At 43.9% G+C, this 22,788-nt stretch overlaps 1 protein-coding gene across 3 annotated transcripts in view; it reads left to right on the forward strand.

The window, feature by feature from the left end:
• GFM2 (GTP dependent ribosome recycling factor mitochondrial 2) overlaps nt 1–22,788 on the forward strand; it is a 345,387-nt gene that overhangs the window by 185,947 nt on the left and 136,652 nt on the right. For all 3 annotated transcript variants that reach the window (XM_085632317.1, XM_085632319.1, XM_085632318.1), the window contains 2 exons: nt 10,832–10,972; nt 11,066–11,165. In XM_085632317.1, the coding sequence (XP_085488443.1) occupies nt 10,832–10,972; nt 11,066–11,165 (241 nt within the window). The remainder of the gene's footprint in view (nt 1–10,831; nt 10,973–11,065; nt 11,166–22,788) is intronic.

The raw sequence follows: 22,788 nt of genomic DNA on the forward strand, positions 1-22,788 counted from the left end.
TTTTAAGGATATATGTTTTTCTTATTCTTTTTGCATTCCTTGAGGGTGCATGTGTTTTCTATTTTCTAGCACTTTCCCATGTATGCTGCTGCCCGCTCCCAAACATACCCTTTGCACTCCATGTTGATCTCTCGTGTGCTCTTTCCTGTGCGCTCCATGTTGTTCTCTCCCTTGTGTCCTCTCGCTCATGTCCTGCTCCTCCGTGCTCTGTAATGCTCTCCCCCTCGTTTGCTGCTTTTTCCCTCCTAGCCCCGCACCCTGCTTTATTATTTTAGTTCTCTCCCCACCAACCTGTTGGTTCCTTCCACCCGCTTCTCTGTTGTTTCCTCCCCCCCCCCTTCATTTTTAGAGGGCTGCTACAAAAAGATCTATTCGTCATTGAACGTATCTTTTTCTTTTTACTGATGCAAAAGGCACAGCATTGTCAAACAGCAGTGACAATGCTAACAGGTCCAAAAGGCAAGAGCTATTAGCTTTGTCAGTGCTTGTCTTAATTTCCATAAATAGATTAGGTGAGACAGTCAGCTACACCATATTTCTTTAATGAATACATTTCTACTTTGATAATTTAATTTTGCTTCTTCAAATCATTCTTTATTCAATGTTAAAAAAACCATAACGATTTAATATTACATTTTCTAATTTCTATTTCTATTTAAAAATATTCTTTTTATTGATTTTTAACACAATCCAACGTTCTTTGCCCGTTGCATGTCATACATTGACGCATGCAAGTATATTCTGCGATTCTAGATGTGGAGTTCATGTTAATGGTCCAGCTCCAAGAAACTAGTGCCCACCTCCGCCAGAGATCCCCCATCGGCTGTTTGCATATCCCTCTTTAATGTTCATCATGTAGTGCCTCCCCTTTGGCCAACGTCCATGATCGCACTGCTGCCCCCCATCTACTATGAGGTGGGCCATGGGGGGACTTCCAATGACTAGCCATCTCCCTGCGCAGTACCCCCAAGGCCAAGTCTAAGGATCAGTTACCCACTTTTTTTCTGTGTATTCCTTATACAATCCCAGGAGGCAGATTTCAGCCATGTGCAGCTGCCTGCGGTTTAATGTGCATTCTAGATCAGTCCCAAAAGCGTGCTATAATCAGGCAGCCTCAGACCATGTGTAAAAGGTCTGCATCAACCTGAGCATACCTAGGGCACCTCAAATCTGCAGTTTCCAGCAAAATAGTAGCCTGTGTGGGGTGAGATAAGTGCAGTGCAAGTAATAGAATTGCGTGTACTTGAATCTAGAATAGCGAGTATAGGATAAGTGCTCACCAGGGTTCGGGACCATTCCCTGCCAGAGACGGACCGGCCTATATGAGTCTCCCATTTAGCCTTTAGCACCAGCAATTCATCTGTCCGCATGCTCAGTGCGGACTTTACAACCAAGAGACCAGGTGCCTGCCCTCCAGATTTTAAGACAGTCTGCATGAGCTCATGCACCAGGGGCTCCGCTTCATGGGCCCCAAGCATATTGCTTAGGCCGTGGGTAATCGTGCCATGTGTCAGAAATTGGATGCTAGAGAGGTTGTCCTCAGTCATTAGCACCTCCAGTGACCAGAAGGAACCCTCTACATAACAGTCCCCCACAGTGTCCACCCCTGCCTCTATCCAAGGCAGCATCCTACGCGGCGTAAAATAGCCACTTCTGGTGATCCGCAGACCCACCAGTGGCATCTTCGACGCATACAGGACCACTGGTCCCACTCAGGGGCAAACTCCCACCACCGTCTGAGAGCGATGTGGAGGAGTCTCGACTTGCCGGCCAGGAGAAGCCTAACCCCCAATATTAGGGCCAACAATGCTCCCTTCCTACTGATTTCTCCGAATTCCTCCAACTCTGCCAGACCAAGCCCTGCCAGCATGGGCGAGCCATTGCAGCTGAGCTGCATTTTGTTTTTAAAAAACACATTTTATCAAGTTTATAAAGTAGCACACCTTATTGTATATCATATCACATTGTACTTCTACATCTCTTATGCTTACCAGGTCACATACATTGCGATTAACACAATATCATGTTGCTGCTAGTCTAACTTCTGTAACAATAACTTCCCCCCTTCCTCTTGAGTCACAATTGTGTGTGTCTTAATTGCAGCTGAGCTGTATGGTAGTATAATTCATAATTCTGGACTCCTAGGCCCCCAACCACAAATGGCCTCTGGAGTGTATGCAAAGATACTCTGGGGAAGGGGTGGGATGGGTGCTGGTCCGTCCCAGATCAGTTCTCTAGTCAAGATATCCAGGGATAAAAACCATGCCTGTGGTGTCCAGATCAGGAGATTCCCAAAATAATAAAGGACTGGTGGTAACATCACCGTTCTAGTCAATGCTATGCAAGCCATGATGGGCAACTGCAATGTCCGCCAGAAGGTCACACTGCTGCGCAGTCCGTGCATCACTCCCCCTAGATTGTCCTTCATGATAGCAGCACCTGTATGACACACCTTAACTCCCAAATCCTTAAAGGCCTTGGGTTCCCACCGGATGCTGAAGCTAGTCACCATCACCGGCAGCCTCTCAAGCCACGTCAAGACCAGGAAGGCACACAACTTGTTACAGTTTACACAAAGGGTACAGACATGTTCAAAATTTCCTAGTATGGCAGCACTCCACGGGACTCAAGAACTGTCCTCCCGCAAATAAACAAGCATGTTGTCTGCACACAGAGAGATAACCTGTTCCCCACGTGCAGCGGAATTCCCCAACCATGACCCTCCTGCTACATTACACAGACAAGCGGTTCAATCACCAGTGCAAACAGCAGAGAGGAGAGGTAGGCATCTGTGCTGTGTACCTGCTGTGTATAACAAGAAAGCCCATTTACTCCAACCATCACCCATGGACATCCTAGCCATGACCACCTACAGGTAGCGGTGCACACAAAATATCAAAGTGAGAGGCCCCAAGGAGAGAGTGTACTACCTCCTATCTAAATTGTACCTCACAAAAAGTAAGTTAACAAGACATTATTGAAAGACATGGTTGTGTCATAAAAGGAAAACTATAAAGGGAAAGCTCCTAAGAATAATATCAAAGAAAGTCATGAACATCAGTGGATCAGGAGGTTTTGTGTCATGTTATAGGTAAGGAGAGACCTTTCTAAGGATGAGAATCCTCACTCACCCAAAGGTGACATGCTTCATCATAGGGCTCCCTCCTCACACCAGGCTGCAAGGTCCCAGCTAGAAGAGGAGCTGAGGTGTTTTTGTAAAGAGGGGACCAAAAGACTTGATGAGTGAGGGGCAGAGTGCAAAGAAAAATTGAAAAAAGATATTAAAACTGACCTTGCGGCCACTCTCACCTGATGACAAATGCAGGTGGGTCTTGACCCTGTGTGGACACAATGAGGGCCAGTCAGTAACGTGTCCAGCATGGGGAGTGCTTGATCACTGCATCTGCTGTGTTTACTGTGTCCTGATTGGCTGAATGTTCGTAACTTCTTGTGGCATCTAACTTTATGGTGTTTTGGGAATGCGCGCCGCTTAGGCCATGTGCGTGTTATTGGGGCCAATCTCCCAGGACCATTATGGTGTTCCTGCCTATCTGTGGGACTAATCTGGGTTGTTCCTGTTCATTTGTCCTATTGGTTACATGCCACCCCACCTGTGATCTTTCAATCAATAGCCTTAGGCCTAAGTCGAAGGGCTGCCTGACCACGTATTTCTGACTCCGGGTTAATGGGTCATACCGGGAGATTTCGACAACAGTGATTCGATTTAGTTTTTACATACACATATCATTGCATACATCAACATCAAGGGTTTTCTCCTGAGGGTGTGGCTGTCACTGTATCTATCGTGAAAGCCGCTTCACACCGAAACCTTCAGAAGAGGGTGAGGAAGGATCCCATTTCATCAGGGCTGGTTTGCTCCCGTTGCGGTAAGCTACCCACCCCAGCAGGTCCATTGTGACCAGTCTGTCTTAGGCGTGGGGGAAAAAAAGAAGGTGACCCCTCCTCCCCAAGCAGGGTAGCAGAGCAAGGTCAGAGTCAAAGGTTGTCCGTCAGTCTAGGTATGATCAAAGTTCCAGAGGGGAGTTCCTCGGGTAGAAATTCAGAATCTGCGCCATCAGAAGAAGAGGTGGAGCCTTGGTCCTCAGGCTGTTTCACCGGAGACACCCCCAGGGAAGATGCCGCACCCAGTACTGCAGCGCTTTCCTGTGCTGGCTGGCTTTCCGTCCATTAGTTCCCTCCCGGCACCCCCTGATGGAGGTGCTTCAGCCTCGGGGTTCCATGTCCCAGGCAGCACCCCTCTTGTAGGTTTCCAGCCAATCCCACACAGAGGGTGAATGATTGAAGAACAACGTTCGGTCGCCAGCTATTATTGTGATTTACGCAGGGAACAAGAGCATGTAGTGGATACCCACCTCTCTCAATTCTGTCTTGACAAGAAGGAAAGTTGCCCGCTGTTGCTGAACCATCATATTGTAATGTGGAAAGATAGCGACCTCCGTGTTCTCCAGCTAGAAGGAGCAGGTCTCTCTTGCTGTTTGTAGAATTAAGTCCCTATTCCAGAAATGCAGTAAACGGGCAACCACTAGGCTAGGGGAGGGTGTTGGGGGTCGGCGCCCAGGCTGCGGTGGCTCTGTGGGAACCCTGTGTGCCCACTCTAGGGTGAAGAACAGCCAGGCCTCAACGAAGGCCACCATATTGGGCCCCTCTGTATTCTCGGGTAGTCCAAAAATTCTAATGTCATTGCACTGGCTGCACCCCTCTGCATCGTCCTCTCGCTTATCTAGAAAGTCTGCGTGCCTAGTGAGGGCCACCACCGTTTCCTGCAGGCCTTGGACTGTGGTCTGCATGTCTTCGAGCGCCTCGGGCTTTGGCTTCACTTTGTCAGCAATTTGCCTTGGACATCCTGGAGGATTCCCTGATCAATGGAGACTTTATCAATTTTGCTTTCCACTTCACGGGTGGTAGTCACTTCATTCAGTATTGAGTCCAGTTTATCCATGGAAACTGGCATCATTTCTCACCGCAAGTCCTCAGGGGGTTCATGCTGTGCACCCATCGCTGCCTTTTTACCACCTTTTGTGAGCCCCACGGTGCCCAGGGTAGAACTCCACTCACAGTCACAAAGTCCAGAAATGATTCCACAGATGGAAACAGTGGAAAAAGTGCCACAAGGAAAGGGATGCCCGGCATTCAGTCTCAGGTGCCCAGTCATAAAATCACGGTGATTCCTCACCTCAGACCACCCCCAGTCCGATATGTCTGCTCCCAGTCCGCCCCACAGTTTAGGAGATGCCCCCCACCATCATCAAATCTCTTGTGGAGGTCCCTGTGCTCCGTCGCCCATCCAGTTCTTCACCTTGGAGAAGGGAGATTACACTGACTTCACCCAAGCCGAGCACCCCAGCTCAGCTGCCTACCCACCTGATCCCTCTCCATGTGTCTCCGGGGGAGTAGGGCAGCGGAGTCAATCGTGCCAAGACAGAGGCCACAACTTTGGGGGCAAGAGCACGACCAGCCACTACCGCGACCTCTGCAGTGCGTCCAATCAGCAAAGGTTCCTGGTCAAAATCCCAAAAGAGGAGACACTGTGTAGAAGGATGTTTTTTTCTGACCTGAGGTGGCTGTGTTTCTCATCGCCACTTGTTGCTTCCAGCTGCTATCTTAGGCTCCGCTCCACCGCCAGGCCTGACCCCCCCTCCTCTGTGCTCGGTGTGGCCCTCCTGGGGGGATACCCCTCAGCGTGGGGGTCCTGTTGTGGCGGTCCTGGATCGTCAATTACTCCAGGGAGTTGAAGGCGGACCCAGGAGCTCTGCTACTGTGCAGCAATCTTTGCGTGCAGCTAGCCGTCCCACTCACATATAGAATCAATCTTTAAAACAGGTTACATTATGGCAGAGTACAGTAAACTTGTCCCTTTCCCTGGCCAATAGCCAATACAGAATCTAAAACTTTCAGTGCCAAGCGAAGGATGTAATAATCAGGCATCGAAAGCTTCGTCAAAAGCTGTTGTCAATTTTCACGTCTGTTGCATATGGACACCACCAAAAAACTGAAAAAAAGACAGTGGGACCGTCTGCATTCTAATAATGGTCTCACCCAGTATTTTTCTTCTGTGGACGAGACAGGACAATTATTAATAGTGCACACATAGCCAGCTGATTATTATTATTAAAAATAATAATAATCATAATAATTATTTAAAATCATTGTATTAATATTAAACCACTGGTTCACACCCAGACTTATTTAATTATACCAAAAGCAATGCCAACTATCTATTCCATTGAGTCTGCACTGTCCTTAGAAGATAATCTAAAGGAAGAGTTAGTAAAGCCCACTTGCTGCATCATTTACATTGAGATGTACAGTGCTAGGTTACCATGAGTCCTCCCATTTTATACCGAGACCCCAGTTTTCCCCATCCTACTGCTGAATACCATAGTTGGGGGCTCCTCAAGTTTTATTTTCCTAATAGTGACACATGTGGATGCATGCTTCACTGTCTTCACAAATTGCACTTGGAACAGAAGGTACTGCACAAGTAAGCTGCTCATTATTATCAGCTATGCAGTGAGCCAATGCTTGCTGTATAGTTCGTACCCAAAGGCAAAAAAAATTTAATATCAATAATCTCTTGTTTTCCCTGAGTAGTATTGAGTGGATACGTTATTAATTGATTCCATTTATGCATCACACAGCTGACAATAAAGTCATGTGATTGTAGTTTTACTTGACAATCTTAAAGAATGTTGGCTGTGAGTAGGAAACTAAATCAAAAGGCCATACTTTTCGTTGTAAATTGCTTATGTGTTGGTAAGGCCATGTGAGGCCCTTCCTACTCTGTTCATGATCTCCAGTTGGGTCTTTTCCCTGCCTGCCCGTTCTCTCATCCCCATGTTGAATGCCGGGTCTAGTAGTTGAGTGACTTAACATCCATCTTCTCAGGTTAAGACTAAGCTGTTACTCTGCGATGGTGGGTTATGAAGATTCAATTTTTTTGAACCCCGATACATGGTTCCAGGGTGGAAATTGGGGCTATGTGTGATTGGCATCATTGTGGGGGTAATGATTTGACCCCTTTCTTTCTTGCAATTGTTTGCCAATAGTCTAGAAGAATTGAAGTTGAGGGCAAGATGTTTTGGGTGCTGGGTCTGACTCTAGAGAGAAGCCTTAGTACGCTGTGAAGGGTCACTGTGGAGAGTCCTGTTCTACTTGTACCCATACTTTTCTCCCTGGGTTATGGTTCCATTCTACGATCTAGTTGACTTTGGGCTGCTGCGTTTGCAGGTTATTACATTGGGGAGTCCCAAGACCCCCTCGCCCGTATCATGGTAGAGCATGGTCTTCACAACTCTAGGAGTTCTGTCTTTTCATACAAAAGCCAACAATTTGTCGCTTTAAAGAACATGAGTACCATTTTATAAGCTATATGTTGTAGAAAGGGTTAAAAGCTCCTCATCCTGCCCAGTCAAGTTATTTCGAGCTTCCCCCATCGTTATTGGTCTTTGTATAATGTCTGGATTAAGGTGGGATATTGCTTCCGTTCAACTCTTAAGCTTTTCATGGTAAATATTTACCTAATATTTACTTTTAAATATTTGTGGCTATATATTTACCTCTGTCATTTGAACAATTTAAATAAGCGTTAGCGCTCTGACATCAGAGTGCTAGTGTGAAGTGAATTTTACCTGTGTAAACGGATTGGCGCCACAAAACAACATGTAAGGGTACAACAGCGAAGCTGTGGTTAGTTAGCATAACTAGACAGCTACTACATGGATGAAAGTGCATACAGTAGGCCTCCACACGCTCAGTGCAATACAACCCAAAACGCTATAGAGCATGACCTGCCTCTGACTGCATCAATCCCACAGACTGAAGCGTTATTTTTTCACAGGTATTGCAAACATGTATTCTTAATGAAATGTAAGTAGTAATAAACTAATGCTTCAATGTTTTTAGCGTTACCTACAGCATGTGCTATATGCTGATATAATGAGGATCATTGTTAGGTTGCTCAGTCGACTTGCTATCAATTGCCAGTACACATGGTTCATTCTGACACCTTAACTGATTAAGATCTAAGGAGTCCAAAGCTTAACAGGATGTTTTCCCCTGTACTGCAGCTTGCCCATGTGTAACCACTTCCTAAATCCATGCTCTGCCTGTGATGCATGTACTGAGGTGGTGCTACATCTGTTTCCATTGTTGAGACATCTGCAACCTACTGTACATATTCTTTCATGATGGTTACAATTACTTGAAAGAATGTGGTGCCACATGACCGTCGCAGCATTATGGACTATTCGTCAATCAAGCAATCAGGAGTGAAAGGATACCAATCTTAGGACTGGCCAACGTCATGACAAAAGCTGCTGACTTCCACAAACACACACAGATGCCATAAAAAAAATCCATCTGGTAAGGTCTGGGCAATCAACACTTTACCAACGTGGCATGTTACTAATGCTGCTTGCGTACTTCACGTTTTCATGCATGTGATTTTAACGTGGCCTCCACTGCTTATTGCACTGCGCATGGACTGACTAAGAAACTGTGCTACCAGTAGCTCGCCAGCTGCTAGAAAAGTAGCTCTTTGATTTGGAGTCTAGTCTAGAATGTGATTCAAAGGATGTGGAGCTTAACAGTGCCGCCTTGTGCAGTGGGCTCACCAGTGCATTGTAGACCTATGTGAGAGTGAGTGAGTAAGAGAAAGAGAGCTAGCTAGCTCTATGGCGGGGAAAAAAGAACAGGTACCTCAAGTGTGGGACTGCTGACGCCCTTAATTCAGAGAAATCATTTAGTAAAATGTTTAAAAAAGGTATTGGAGATCCAAGTATGATCAGAGCGCAAAAGCAACCTACCATTCAGCTCTGAAAAGATACCATGCGGTGATACGGACAGCCCGAAAATCCTTTATCGCCTCGTCCATCTCTGAGGGAACTGAAAATTCTCAACTCTTTCCTGCCTCCCATTGCGAAAAGAAACATCCTCTCTCCCTCCATGGAGTTATGTGAGGACCTTTCTGTCTTCTTTTACAAGAAAATTAAAACCATTTATGAACTATTCTTAGTGCAGAACCCCACTAATCGAGGAGAGATGGCCAACTCCTATCCTGGTCTGGCACTTTCTAGCTTTGCTCCTATAGCCTTAGAGAGGGAGCTGCAGCTGAACTTGCATGGCTCGGTTAAGACTGAGATTCTTTTCTTTGGCATCAAAACCTCTCCCGAACCCAGCATCTGTTAGCCCTCTGAAATGGGTGCCCCCTCCAATACAGCTCTAGTAGTAGGAAATCTGGGGATAAAATTTGACTCCAACCTGACCTTTTAGCCCCAAATCAAAGCATTATCCCCCACCTGTTTCTTTACCCTTAGGTCCTTAAGAAGGATGTTATATCTTATCCCCGTGGAGTTTTGCAAAAGTCCATGCCTTGAACACATCCAGGTTGGACTATGCCAACAGTCTTTTCCTGGGGCTGCCTGCTATCCTGATCCAGCGTCTTCAAATCATTCAGAACGCTGCTGCCAATCTATTTCTTGAGTTTCCCCCCTCCCCATGACAGCGACGGCATCTCCATTGGCTTCCAGTGAATAAAAGTATTCAGTTTAAGGCACTCATCTTTGCATTCAGGGTCTATACCCACAAAGGTCCTCTTTATCTGAGGTGCCGCTTTAAGCCTTACACCCAGACGAGAGCACTGAGATCTAATCACTTTAAACTTTCAAACTCCCACACATTCACAAGGCCAGAAGAGGAGGTAGATCATTTGTTTTCTTGACCTCGAAGTTATGGAATGCTTTCTTGGTCTGAAACGTAGCCCGACTGAAGCTGTTTTAAAAAAGAGCCTTAATACCCTACTCTTTGACTCCTTTCTTGACGTCATTTAGGATCTCTTTAGCTAGGTCTCTTGTACGCATTCTTTCCGCCAGTGCCGGGACGCCTCTTTGGAGGTAGCTGTGCGCTTTACAAATGCATTGTTATTGTATTGAATGGTCTTTCTGTGTCGTGAAACCTATGGGGACCCATCCACTGTTTGAAACCTCCCATGGTAGGTGGGTGTTGGGATGACCAACCATTCGCAGTTAGGTGCTTTGTGATGGCAGTAAAATTATAAAATTAACTTTAACCAGGGTTCTGAAATTTTTTGCTGTATTTCCCTGCATCCTAAATCTAGGGCTACTTTTTGAAGTTTCCCACGCATCTGGGACGGCTGGCACCTGGTTAGGCGCCTGCTCCTTGAAAGGGGAGTGCGACTCGTGGGATTAAAACAAGAAATGTAACAATCACAGTTGAGTTTCATTATGGCCCACATCATGGAGCGATGGTGATATGCAGCTCTTTATTTTATATGCATCATGGCTTATCAACACTTGGCAAATGTAATCTATTTGATCCACGCTGTATTGACATGTTTGGTTCTTCAGGCTGTTTTATTTAGCCCCACGTTGCACTGTGAGGCTAGTGGGGTGCTTTTGAACCTACCAGCCTTATGTTGACAAAGTCTGATGTATTATGTATCTTGGAAAAGAATCGTGGTGTGGTGTGTGTCACGCTACCAGTTGAGTGTTGGGATAACAAAATAGTTAGCTGAAGAGCAACAAAATAAAATACTCCGTTGTCAGAATAATGTTAAGTATGTTTTCACTTTTCTTTATGAAGGTGTATTTTACATTAACAGAACCGTTAATTTTGACACGTAGTATACACATCCAAGTTGTACTAAGGTTGTCCATGATTGTAATAATGTAGATTGTGATGTTCTTTGCATAACAAACTGGTCAGTCGCTACTGTTCCTGATTAGCAAGCTTTATAACGATCTGTGTGCTTCCTCAATGTCGCATCTTACAGTGTGTTCTCACTTGTTTACAGGCCATGGTATGGGGATGATATGTGTGCTTTGGCATTTAAAGTTCTCCATGACAAGCAGCGGGGTCCATTGGTGTTTGTTCGCATTTATTCGGGCACAATGAAGCCTCAATCGTCTGTACATAATGTTTCCAAAAACTGCACGTAAGTTAAATAATGGGTTGGGACCTCTACTCCAGTGTACGCAGTTTCTCCAGTGCTGAAAAAGAATTGTTGTTTTTTTTGTGTGTTTAACAGTGAAAGAATGAGCCGGTTGCTTTTGCCATTTGCTGACCAACACATTGAAATTCCATCCCTTACTGCGGGTAATATTGCACTCACTGTCGGCTTGAAACAGGTAAGTCATGGATAATTGATTTTTCTGTAATCGGTGCACCAGCAGCTGAAGTGTGCTTTAACCAGCGAATGTTTTTTGCTACTGTCAAAATGAGCTCATGAAGGTGTAGGTGGCTTATTGGGTATTAAACTCTATGATGGGAGCCTTTTTCTTGGAGCAAAGAATTGGCAGAAGAACTGAGTTGAGAAGCGGTAGGGGACAGAGGATTTGAAAAGCTTCAGGCGAGGGTAGCGTAAACAACGTCCTCAATTCAAATAGGCTCATCAAGTTTCTCGGCTTGTTGCGCAGTCAATTTAGTTACTCTGGCAATCAGAAGGTATGTGAGCAGTCAGTGTCTTGGAGGTCTTGGGCATTGTATAGGGTTTTATAGAAGTCCTTGAAGGCTGCTGCTTTGTGAGTGTATTTCGTGACCTCGGTTCCTTTCCGACTTCAGAGAGCGCTTACTCTGTCAGTCTGAAGTTTGGTACCCAGCTTATGATCTAGGACCCTACCACACTTATCCCCCCACTGTGTAAACTTTATGTTGTAAGCCCAGCTATGCGTATACCGCCCTATCTAGATCTAGCCATCGTAGTTGCAACTGAGCAGTCTCCAACCTTCACCACCACAACAGTGGAGTTTCTGCTCGCTTCGAGTTCCTTCACCTGCCATTCTAGTTGCTTGTTTTCTGCTACGGAAATAGCAAATAGCCCTCCCCTCCCATACTATGGTCTTCATTGTTGCCCAGATGGTACATATCGGTGCCTCCCCAATGTCATTGTTTGTCATAAAATCGGTGATGGTGGAGTAGGAAAATCGTGTAGTCTCCACGGTCTAACCATTTGTTGGGCCACATCCACTCGTAGCGTGAGTAAAAGTGGGGTATGATCTGACAGGGCTAGGGGCTCGATGGATATCTCCTGGAGTCAGGTCTGTATCGCTGATGTGCCCAGAAAGTTGTCGATGAGGGTGTATGTTTTATGAGCTGAGGAGTAATGTGTAGTCTCTGGTGTGCAGGTGCAATATTCTCCACAGGTCTCCCAGCCCTCACTCTTGCAGCCATTCTACTCCTGCCCTTGAAAGGGCTCGTCTGACCAAAATGCTCTCCTGAGCTGTTGAGGTCATTGTTCATGATCAGTTTGAGGCCCCCTCCCAGCAAGACTTAGTCTGGGGAGTCTAGAGTGTCCAACGGTGTGTGCCGCAGGACGTTTTCTTGGTTCTTGTTTGGGTCATAGATAGTCGCTATGGTGAACGATATCCCCCCTGTCCGAATGTGGTAGGCCATCAGTCTACCACGTATCTTGGCCACCTAGCTCCCTACCACCCCTTAAAAGGACTGGGAGAAGAAAATGGCCACTCCCATCTTTTTTGTTGGGCTAGAGGAAAAATATTGCTGTGGGTAATGGTGCGATTTCAGTCTGTACCAGTTCTGTTCCAGTAGATGTGTCTCCTTCAAGAGACAAACTTCTCCTCCATTCTGTCATGGGAAGGACAGACCCCTGCCCTATTGCCCGGGCTTTTAAAGTCCCTCATTATTGAGGCTGATTACCTTGACATTAATGGTTGTGGGTGTGGATAGTGGTGTATATTAAGGGTGTACCTCCTAATTGGACAGGGTTCCCCGAACCTGGTCTTATTATGTAGGTGGGTGTGCATGGTATAGTCTGCTTAGCCTACTTGGTATCTTTGACTGTCTCTTTGTAATTGTGTGAGTACTGTCTCTCCGCCAGTCCCAAACAATAATATGAACAAATAGAGCCCAGTCAGCACTGTAGATATGAAAAAGAGTCCCGAGGGCATAGCCCGAACATCAACTATTATTCAGAAAAGTCCTCTTTCCTCCTGCTCTTCATATGCTTTAGAACAGGGAGAGGGGCTGCTGGCCAGGGGTAGAGGCCTGCAGAATAAGATACCAGTTGAATTCCCAAGTTCAACCTGTAGCTTGGCAGTCCGTCTCTCCAGCCAGGCTATCTATAACTGCTTGCCACTACTGTGCCGTGGTTTCCAACGCAAGATGCAGGCCCTTTGGGGATCTCATGCCCCGTTGCCCATGATGGAATCATCCATTTGTGGTTTTGTTGGGTCTCCTTGGTGAGTCTATGGCGGTGTCTTCTGGCATGTCAAGGAGTCGCTGTGCCTCACTCAGGATTTGTACTTGATGGTGCTTGTCTTCCCATTGGAAGATTATGCAGAACAGGCGACCCCCAACTATATGAGTTGCCTTTATTTTTTAGTTGCTCTGAGATTGTTGGAACTCTCTGCATTTCATGATGGAGAGGTCTCATTTTAGCCCAAGTTTGGGGTCCTGGCCCTGTGGTGGATGTGAGGAAGTCTGAAGGGTGCTCCACGTTCGCACCTGCATGACTCACTCTACACCCTCCATCGAACTGGATAGTGTTCTCCGTGTCTAGACACATGATTTTGCAGAAGAGAGCCTGCATGTAGCCTAATATATCTGACCCCTCCGCTCCAGTTGGCGCCCCTTGAATGCAAATATTGTTCCTGTGCAAGCCCCTCTGTTGATCCTGGAGGTACAGGGACTTCTTGTTGTAGGTGTTCCAGCTCTTTGTCTCGTACAGGTTCCTGTCTTCTAGGGAAGAGAGCTTGTTGCCGACAGCCTCTGGGTCTTTTTTCATCTCTCACACGTCCTGTGATAGCATGCGTTTCACCTTTTCTAGGTCTTCGTGGAAAGAGTTAAAAGGTGACTCCATGAATGCTATAGTCAGGGGCGCATCATTGTCTCCTCTGATTTATGTGAAGGGGAAACGTTGAGATGACTTGTTTTCTTCCGGGGTCATGCTCAATAAACAAGTGAGCATGTATTAAAATGATGATAATCCAAATAGCATATGGTGTAGATGAATCCTTTATTTGGCAGCATATTCAATACATCTTATGCTGTTCCCAATTCCAGTTGAATGAATCCTTAACTGCCTATCTTTCAGTGAAGCTCCACTAAGAATCTAGAACCTCCTTGAAAGCATAACATGTCACCTGCAGAAGCATGCGACCTAGGATCCATACTTAAAGAGAAATACACAGAATTAAAGCTTAATGCATGCAGCGGCATGTCTTTCAAGCTTTGCTCTTTTTTGCCCCTAGACACCATCATTGAGAGAGTCCTGTATTATAGTGCTGGTAGGGGAGCTGAGATCACAGTCACAGTGATACAGCAGGGAGTCTGCCAGATCAAGGGCCCGCACAGTCCACACATCTTGTCATAGGTTCTCTTCTGGGGGCTGTTTCTCTGCAGGTTAGTGTCTGAACTCCAGTGGGTCCCCTCAGGCTTTGGCTGGTGGGATAGGTAGGTTGGAGCTCTGAGGTGATTATCCTCCAGGAAGGTGATGCCACAGTTTTCGTCTCTGTCAGCCCTTGTCCAATGCTGTGCAGGATGCGCTCGGTCCATCTTCTGCTGCTCCTGAGACGCGGTGTGGGCCTGGAGCTCTGTGGGGATGCTGCTTTGGTGCGTCTGGTCAGGCTCGGTAGGCATCAGTGCGGGCCGCACTTACATTGGGTTGCTGGACCTTACAGCCCAGCCGCCTCGTTCAGCCGGGGCTTACTTCAGGGGACAGAGTTAAAGCTCCATAACTGATTCAGCTCAGGCACGCAACGCCCATAGGGCTGAAAGGGCTTCAGACCCCCGTGTGAGCTCGGCTGGGCAGTGTCTGGAGTCTTATCTCCGGCATGCCCGACTTTTTCTCTGGTCTTTACATATATTTGTTAACTGGTTACAGAGGCTTAGTTTTTTCTGGTTCCAGTACCCCCTGGGCCTATTCCTTACATTTGCATTTTACATTTACTGCCGTAGTGTGAGAATGCATTTCATGAAAAGAAATATAAAGTCGAATTGCCAAAAGAAAAATGCCAGCCATGTGTTGTTTAAATAGCCTGCAAAGACCTCGTCTTGACGCTAAATAGAGTTTTAAAAAAGAAGTATGTATTTGTTTATAATGTGAGTTTTCTCTCTTTGTTCCCTTTAACACAATTAAAAGTACTTTCTAGTTATATTTGCTGTTTGAAGTGTATACGGATAAGTGCTGAAAATAGGGCTTTAGGTGACCGCTTATTTTTGCACCGTCTGGGACATCAAAATAATGAGGTGGCAACCCTAATCATAAGAGTTGAAGTTTGTTGCAGGATCAGCACATTATTTATTTCCTCCACTCTCGATCCCTGATTGATGCCATAATAGCAATAGTTTAACTGAACCCCTACGCCGCCATCAATAACATGCTGAGTTATGTCAAGTGTCTAGGAATGCACCCTGCATTCAGACAACTCACTCCTCATTCTCGCCCTTCACTTTCATGCTCACCCTGCACTCTCAGCGATAACAATGCACTCACACTGATCACCATGCACTCACACTGATCATCTGCTCACTCTGCACTCACAGTGATCACTCTGCACTCACAATGCACTTGCACTGTTCGCCCTGTAGCTCATCCTGCAGTCACACAAGCACACTACTCATCCTGCACTCATGTGATACTTCACTTACCTGTTTCCCTCACTGCTCAATCTGCAATCTCACTCAAACAAGCCCATCACTAACCATGCATTAATGTGTCCCACTCTGCACATACATCCGCACACAAATTCATATGGTCACCTCATTCACCCTGCAGTCACTTCTCTAACCCTACTCTCACATTGTCGCATCGCTCACTGTGCACTCACTTGGACACTCCTGCCACCCACACAGTGCAGTGTTAATGTACCTGTTACAAAGAACGTGTACCATGCAGATCACAGAACTGAGTGAGTAAACTATGAGTAGCGCTGTAAAAAATGAAATGTTGTCAGAAAGGTGCTTTAGAAAGATGAGGTGCATTGTTGGTGAGTGGTAGTGATGGAATTCACGGGGGAGGAGTGCCAAACAAAAGACTGTTTCACCATGTGCGACCAGTGCTTGGGCCAGCCCTGGCTGGGAGTGATAGCCCCCCGAAGTTCGGGTCTAGTTGCGCCCCTTATTCAGCTGCCACAATTTTGAAGTGCACTGTCTCTCGGCCATGCTGGCATTAGCACCAGTTGTTGGCTGTGGACGTCCCTCAGGGTCTTGGGACTCCTCCCGTGCTGCTGAGGGAGGTCAACCTCAGATTTCTGGCACTCTACTGTGACTGGCGGGCAGAGGGTTAAAAAGATCATCTCATGTGGGTGTCATCTTGGGCACGCCCCATGAAAGCAGTATCTAAAAGAAATGCCTGACCCATACTCTTTCATTAATATACAAACGAAATATCTTCCCATACATAAGTAATACACACTTGTAGTACTTCAATTTCCTGTTAAGTTTGAGGAACAGTGTTCCAACACTGTTACTGGTTACAGAGCATAGGGTTAAAGTGCCACGGGAGTTTACCATGTCCTACCTCTTTGCCAGGAAACCGTGTATCTAAAAACATTTTTCAAGATTCATTTTGATATAAAGATGAGTGACGGATGGTGAATGCACATTAACATCACTCTAATTAATATTGCTATTGTCATAAGAGAAATTTCCTTTTTGAATGATGATTTCGTCATGAACGTTTGCCATCAAGTTTTTCAGTTCCTTAGTCTTTTGATTCAGCATCTCATCAATGGACACTATGAAGTTTACCGCTTTGCCAATAACTGCAAGCGTTATGGTGATGATGAGGAATCCAGCCTGGCATTTTGACCAGTGATTAGGATCCACTAATTTTGCAATACATGTTTATTCAAGCTAAGAGATTATTAATGTTGACTGGTGACTGAGTCATATGGATTTGATACAATTTGCTAATTTCTTTTTTTGCATGTGAGCTTGGATTTATTAAATTGCTTTGTGTTAGTTGTCTCAGTATCCAGACTTGGGTAGGCTTTGAGGTGCTCCTTCTCTCTCTTAGATAGTGAAAAGCTCAGAGCTGTCTTAACTTCTTAGCTCTGCTCATTCTTGGCTCCAATGTGGATGAAACATTTGATCTATATAAGGTTGGTGTGGGGCTGACTGTTTTTCAGTTAATTTATATGAATACATATTTCCTCAGTAACCCTTTTTACCAGGAGGCTTTATCCATGAAGGTGTAAGAATTATTCCTCTAAGGAAGGAATGTTTTCTCTTAATTCAGCTTCTATGAAAGTTACATGGTTTAATTTTGTCACTTAGCTCATACTCCTCCTTACAGGTCCTAAGTTCATAATATGTCATCCACTCCTCATCCGTTTTCAGATTTTTTTGTAAACAGAAGCTCATGCTGATATGGCGTGAAGTTGTGCACTGTCCAATCTCCATAGTTAGCAAATCCGTAGTGAAGTTAAATAGAGTGGTGAATAACTCATCCAGAGCATAAGATGCATTCACCCACTTCCCCGTAATAAAATACGGAATTATAAAAAGACATGATTGTGGGCACATGGGGGCACATGCATCAAAGTAGGCTTTTGCGAGTCCTCAATTAGGGACTCTCAAAAGCCTATGCATGTAGAAATCACTATTAAAATAGCGATTTCTAAACATTCCTTAATTGCGACTCACAAATTGTGAGTCGCAATTAAGGAATAGCTTCCCATTCATTCCTATGGGCCTACAGGCCCATAGGAATAGATAAAAAATTGCATGCGCACTTTGCGAGTACCAATAGGTACTCGCAAATTGCGCATGCAATTTCAAGGGTGCAAAGGTGTCAAGATGACACCCTGTTGCACCCCTGAAATTGTGATGTGCACCCATGTTGCGCACACACATGCCCCAAGTGCATGTGTGTGTGTGACCTGAAACCTTGAAATATGCACTTAAGTGCATTTTTCAAAGTTTTTGCAAAATACAGACCAGAGTCATTTATCTGTATTTTGTGGCCCCAAATAGCGAATTCGCTATTTCTAAGGGGTACATGCATTGCATTTAAGGAATTGCAAATTGCGATTCTTTAAATGCTATCGCAATTTAAGAAATCGCAATAAATTGCAATTTCTTAAATTGCGAGTGCCTAACACTTTCATGCATCGCAATAGGCCTTTTTTCGGGTGCAAACCGACGATTTTTGCGAACCGCACCGTTTGCGCTCACAAAACCCGTTTATGCATGTGCCTGTAAGAGTTAGAGTGAGGTTAAAAGAAATTTCTAGAACCGATACCAGTGTGAGAGAATCAAATAACTTTTTTTTCCTTTCTGTTCTTCAGTCACATTTTCATAAAGGTGCTTCACATGGTAGGACATTTTTCAACTGTGAGGCCTATACACAAACTGGGTTTTGTAGTATATTTAATAGCACAAACCTACGTTCAGAGGTCTCCACTTCCGCCTCTCCTGTCCTTTAAGTGCGGGAGGAACATGCACCCACCCACCCACAAAAGAGAAAGCCTATTGCTATTCACAAATGGCCTTTCTATACTTGCTACAGCCAAAAAGAACGAAAACCAGTCATAAATGTACTAAGTCTAAGCTGAAGTAAATCCACTTTCACATGTGCCACTGCAACACACTCCCATAAGAAATAATAATGGGGCAAGAGACCTAAAACACCATAGAAAATAATGTTAAATTAAGTAAAATGATTTAACCTATTTATGTTAGTAAAATTGTCTGTAAAAAAAACATAGTTAGTAATTTATTTAAAAAATGTTATTACCATTTTTTAAATTGAAAAAGTAATGGAACAGTGTTTATTAAAATTCATAACATTATTTGTTAATTCTATACATCATAGCACCATACAGTTTAGAGGTGCACAGCATTGTTATTTATTTGAAATGAGTCCTATTCGAATTCTGAGTTGTGTCCAATTCTTCACTTTCTTTTTCTTAAAAGCATCACACATAAACAGCGAAGATAGCCAACGCGTTTTGTCCATATAGATGGACTTCTTCAGGGCTGTAATGCAACAGGTACGGACAATATGTAAATGTGCAAACATATAATAATAGAATTATGTAATACACGAACAGAAAGACTTAAACATTTATATGAAAAACTAACAATTGACACATAATTACATTTATACATCAATACTAATACCCTTCCAAGGACAGAAAAAACATCCTACCGTTGCGTGATATGACGAAAAGTGCAAAGACAACACAAAGAACATATACTGTTAAAAATGAAAGTAAATGAGTTGTGGCTTCTTGCAAAAAAGTGAATATTCTTATAACCTATAGGCATAAATATGGAGAGAATTGTCAAAAACATGTGACAGATTTTTTTAAATTTTTTTTTGTCTTTTTACATCTATTTATTGAATATCATAGCAATTACATATACAGTACCGTTCATTGCTTACATCCATTATCTATTATATCATACAGTTTCTAGGAGTAGAATACCATCATTACATATTGTTACAATTCCTGTCACCACCCCGTCGCATTTCCAGTTCCACCGATGGGGATACACACAGATTTCCTCGATATTCATTCCATTTGCTCCATTTCCTCTCCCACTTCTTTGGACACCCACATGTCGTAAATACTTCTTTCTCCGCTAACATACACTTGTCGAATTCTTTCACCCATATATGCCTAGATGTTAAGTCTGCCGCCCCCCATTTTCGTGCTATTTCACGCTTGACTAGCGTGAATCCTAGTGTGGCCATTTTCTGCTCGATTTCTGTGAGGTCTGTAGCCATCCATATATTAAGTATGCCTAGTTGTGGTGTGAGAGCTAGTTCCTTTCCAAGAGCTGCCTGAATGTGGTTTGTGGCACAAGCGCTGTGTCTCGGGGCAGTCCCAGATCATATGGTAAAAGGTAGCTACCTGTCCGCACCCCTTTAAGCAAAGCTCATCTGATCTGGCGCCTATTTTGGTTAAAATGACCCCTGTCAAATATGACCTATGTAGAATCCTGAGTTGTATCAATCGGAAGCGGAGGGTGATTGCCGCTTCTTTAGGGGACATTAAGGCCAATTGCCAGTCTTCATCATCTATAGGACCCAGGTCTCTCTGCCATTTCTCCCTGTGTATCTGAAAATTGTATTTTTGCCACCAGACCTGGATAACGGGTCTGGGGGCAAGGTCTTTCTTCCAAAATTGGGCTAGAGAAAGCCTGGCTGCTTACAGGAGGTGTAAGATAAGTTTCCTTGACAGAGTGGAAGAGAAAACACCTTTTAGTCCCCTCCTCCTGTTTTCCTGTTCTTACAACTCTCACACCAGACACCATAGACTTGAAACTTTCTCTGGCCACTTCAAACCTGACTCTACAGGAGGGAGTCATTCTATGGACAAAAAAGGCTCCTTAACCATGTCCAAGGCAGGAGGACTGCGTACCATAGAGAATGGTGGGGAAAGCACTGCCCTTGACCTGCCTAAAGTGGCGATAGCCTACATCATTGACTACGGTAGAGAGCAGCACATTAGCTTTTGCCTACAGCAGGATCAATTCAAACGAGGGAGGTAAGAAAATATAAGACCTCACACTCCCAAGTGAATACTGCCACATTACTCCCTTGCGTTCTGGCAGGTCTGAGTGATCTCTGGAGGAACTCGCAGAGTTCCAGGTACAGCTGAGATCCATTTTGTCTGGTATACATTAGGATATCCACCTGTGGTTGATGTCTGTATCCAACTCTACCGTGGCATTAAAAAAAACTGTAAGTGTATATATTACACTCTTTCTCAGTTTGAATCATGTAAAAACTGATTTGAGGATTTGCTGTTTTTATCCCATGTTTCGGAAATTACCTCACTGGGAAAGTCTTTCCCAGTTTTTCTCAGGCTCACACCAATCAATGAGAAAATTTGCTTGATTTACAGAATGCTCCCTGTTTCAGACCAAAATCTAAATGTTGGTTAGTATGCAGGTGGCATGTATTTGTAATATTTTACTGAACTTATCTCTGGACCTGCAATCGATCTGGAGATCAACCCCTGATTTTTGTAATTGGGCTCTACAAATGAAAGAACTAGGTTAAAAATGGGCTCATGGCAGTCAATATTGACAATTAATTTCTAACTTTTGGAATTGACGTGGTAAATATGAAAATCTTAAGAGAATCTCAAAGATCTTCCTAGAAACCAGAACAGCAGAATAATCCAGAGATACTTTTTTTGAACGAGTAGACCATCCTGCATTTGGAATCTCTTTTTGAAAAGGTGCAATGCCACACTCTACAGTCTACCAATGCTGAAGCAGAATTATGTGGGCCACTTAAATGGTATAAAATTGCACAAAAACTCAACCTTAATTTTCAGCAGATATCAAATGTACATAAAGAATATGACAATTCCATTATACCACTGGTGGTTTGCTTTCCTTTAGGGCCTGTTTTAATGGCAACCCATACCGCCCAGAAGGTTCTCAGTATCTATGAATTCTGAAAGCAGTGCTCCAAAATTAGCCAATTGATTCGCACGCTCACCATCTTCTAACACACAATAGGGCAACCCAATCTTCCCTCAGGAGATGTGTATGTAATGCAAACAACACAAAAACGTTTTGAGGAATTATTTTAGAAAATCTTTCAAACATACATTAGATGATTGGTCAAATAGATCCAGTCAAGGGAATCAATCATAATCAACAACTAAGCAAAAAAAAATAATAGTAAACCGTATGAGGTGTACTCAATGCTGGGATTACAATAAAATTATTTTTACATGTTAATGTATGTGTGTATTCTTTGAAAGCCATTAACATATATATTAATAAAGATCGATAACAGTTTTTTTCAATGATGTGAATAGAAAAATCACAAATATTATCAATCAGTTGAATACAATTTCCTTGTAAGGTTACATAGATATTTGTTACACAACATGGTCATAAAGTTTTTCTATGACTGTTTCCAAGAATAGATATTGAATTATTGAGAACAACCACTCAACTGAATCACAAAATACTCTATGCCTAGAGTACATGTGGTATTTTTATCTAAATTTTAAAGGTTGATGAGGGGGGAAAAGGTCGACTTTTCAGTCTCCTGGGGTTGGATCAAAGCCTTGAGACCATCTACAGGACAGAAGAAATTGAATAGGACCCTTAGAGAAAAACTAAAAATGCATAAAATGTAAATGGAAAAGAGTTTGTAAAGATTGTAAAAAGATGTAAAGTGTATTGGAGTATGACGTTGTTGTGTAACAAATGTCTTTGTGACACTACAAGAACATTATATTAAACTGTAAACGGTTCACTTTTGAACCTATGTAAACGGTTCACTTTTGAACCTATGGAAATCTTGGTTAAATGTATGCCAATGAGTTTGTAATCAAAAGATGTTTTCAAAAAGGCATTCTTGAAGTCCATAATCTGTCTTAGTTCTCCTCCATTTGTGTGGAGAAATTCGGTGTGATATTGCTCACTTCACTATTTTAGTTCCCTACTGCTATCATGCCCTCTTCAAGGTTAGTTATTGAAATGCCTAGTCTTATGTGTTCAAATGAATATAGATGAAAGCATTATACCCTGGCATTGTTTCATCATATTTGGCTTGTTAGGATAAAATAGATTGTTTCACCCAACGTGCTACAGTCTCATCCTGTTTGTCTGTGTAGCAAGCTTGACAATTCAAAAGGTGTCATCGTTTTTGGGCATAGTTGTATTTTTTAACATACATAGCTGGCAGCGTTATGTGTACCCAGCTAATAAATGTACAAAAAGCCTAGTGCAATTCAAAAATCACAATAATAGACTCGCGCACGCAGGCGAGCCGCACCGGTTGCTGTGGCTTTCCGCTCAGTTGTGGGCCAT

This window comes from Triturus cristatus, chromosome 2_1 (genome assembly GCF_964204655.1).
Source record: "Triturus cristatus chromosome 2_1, aTriCri1.1, whole genome shotgun sequence".
Lineage (NCBI taxonomy): Eukaryota > Metazoa > Chordata > Amphibia > Caudata > Salamandridae > Triturus > Triturus cristatus.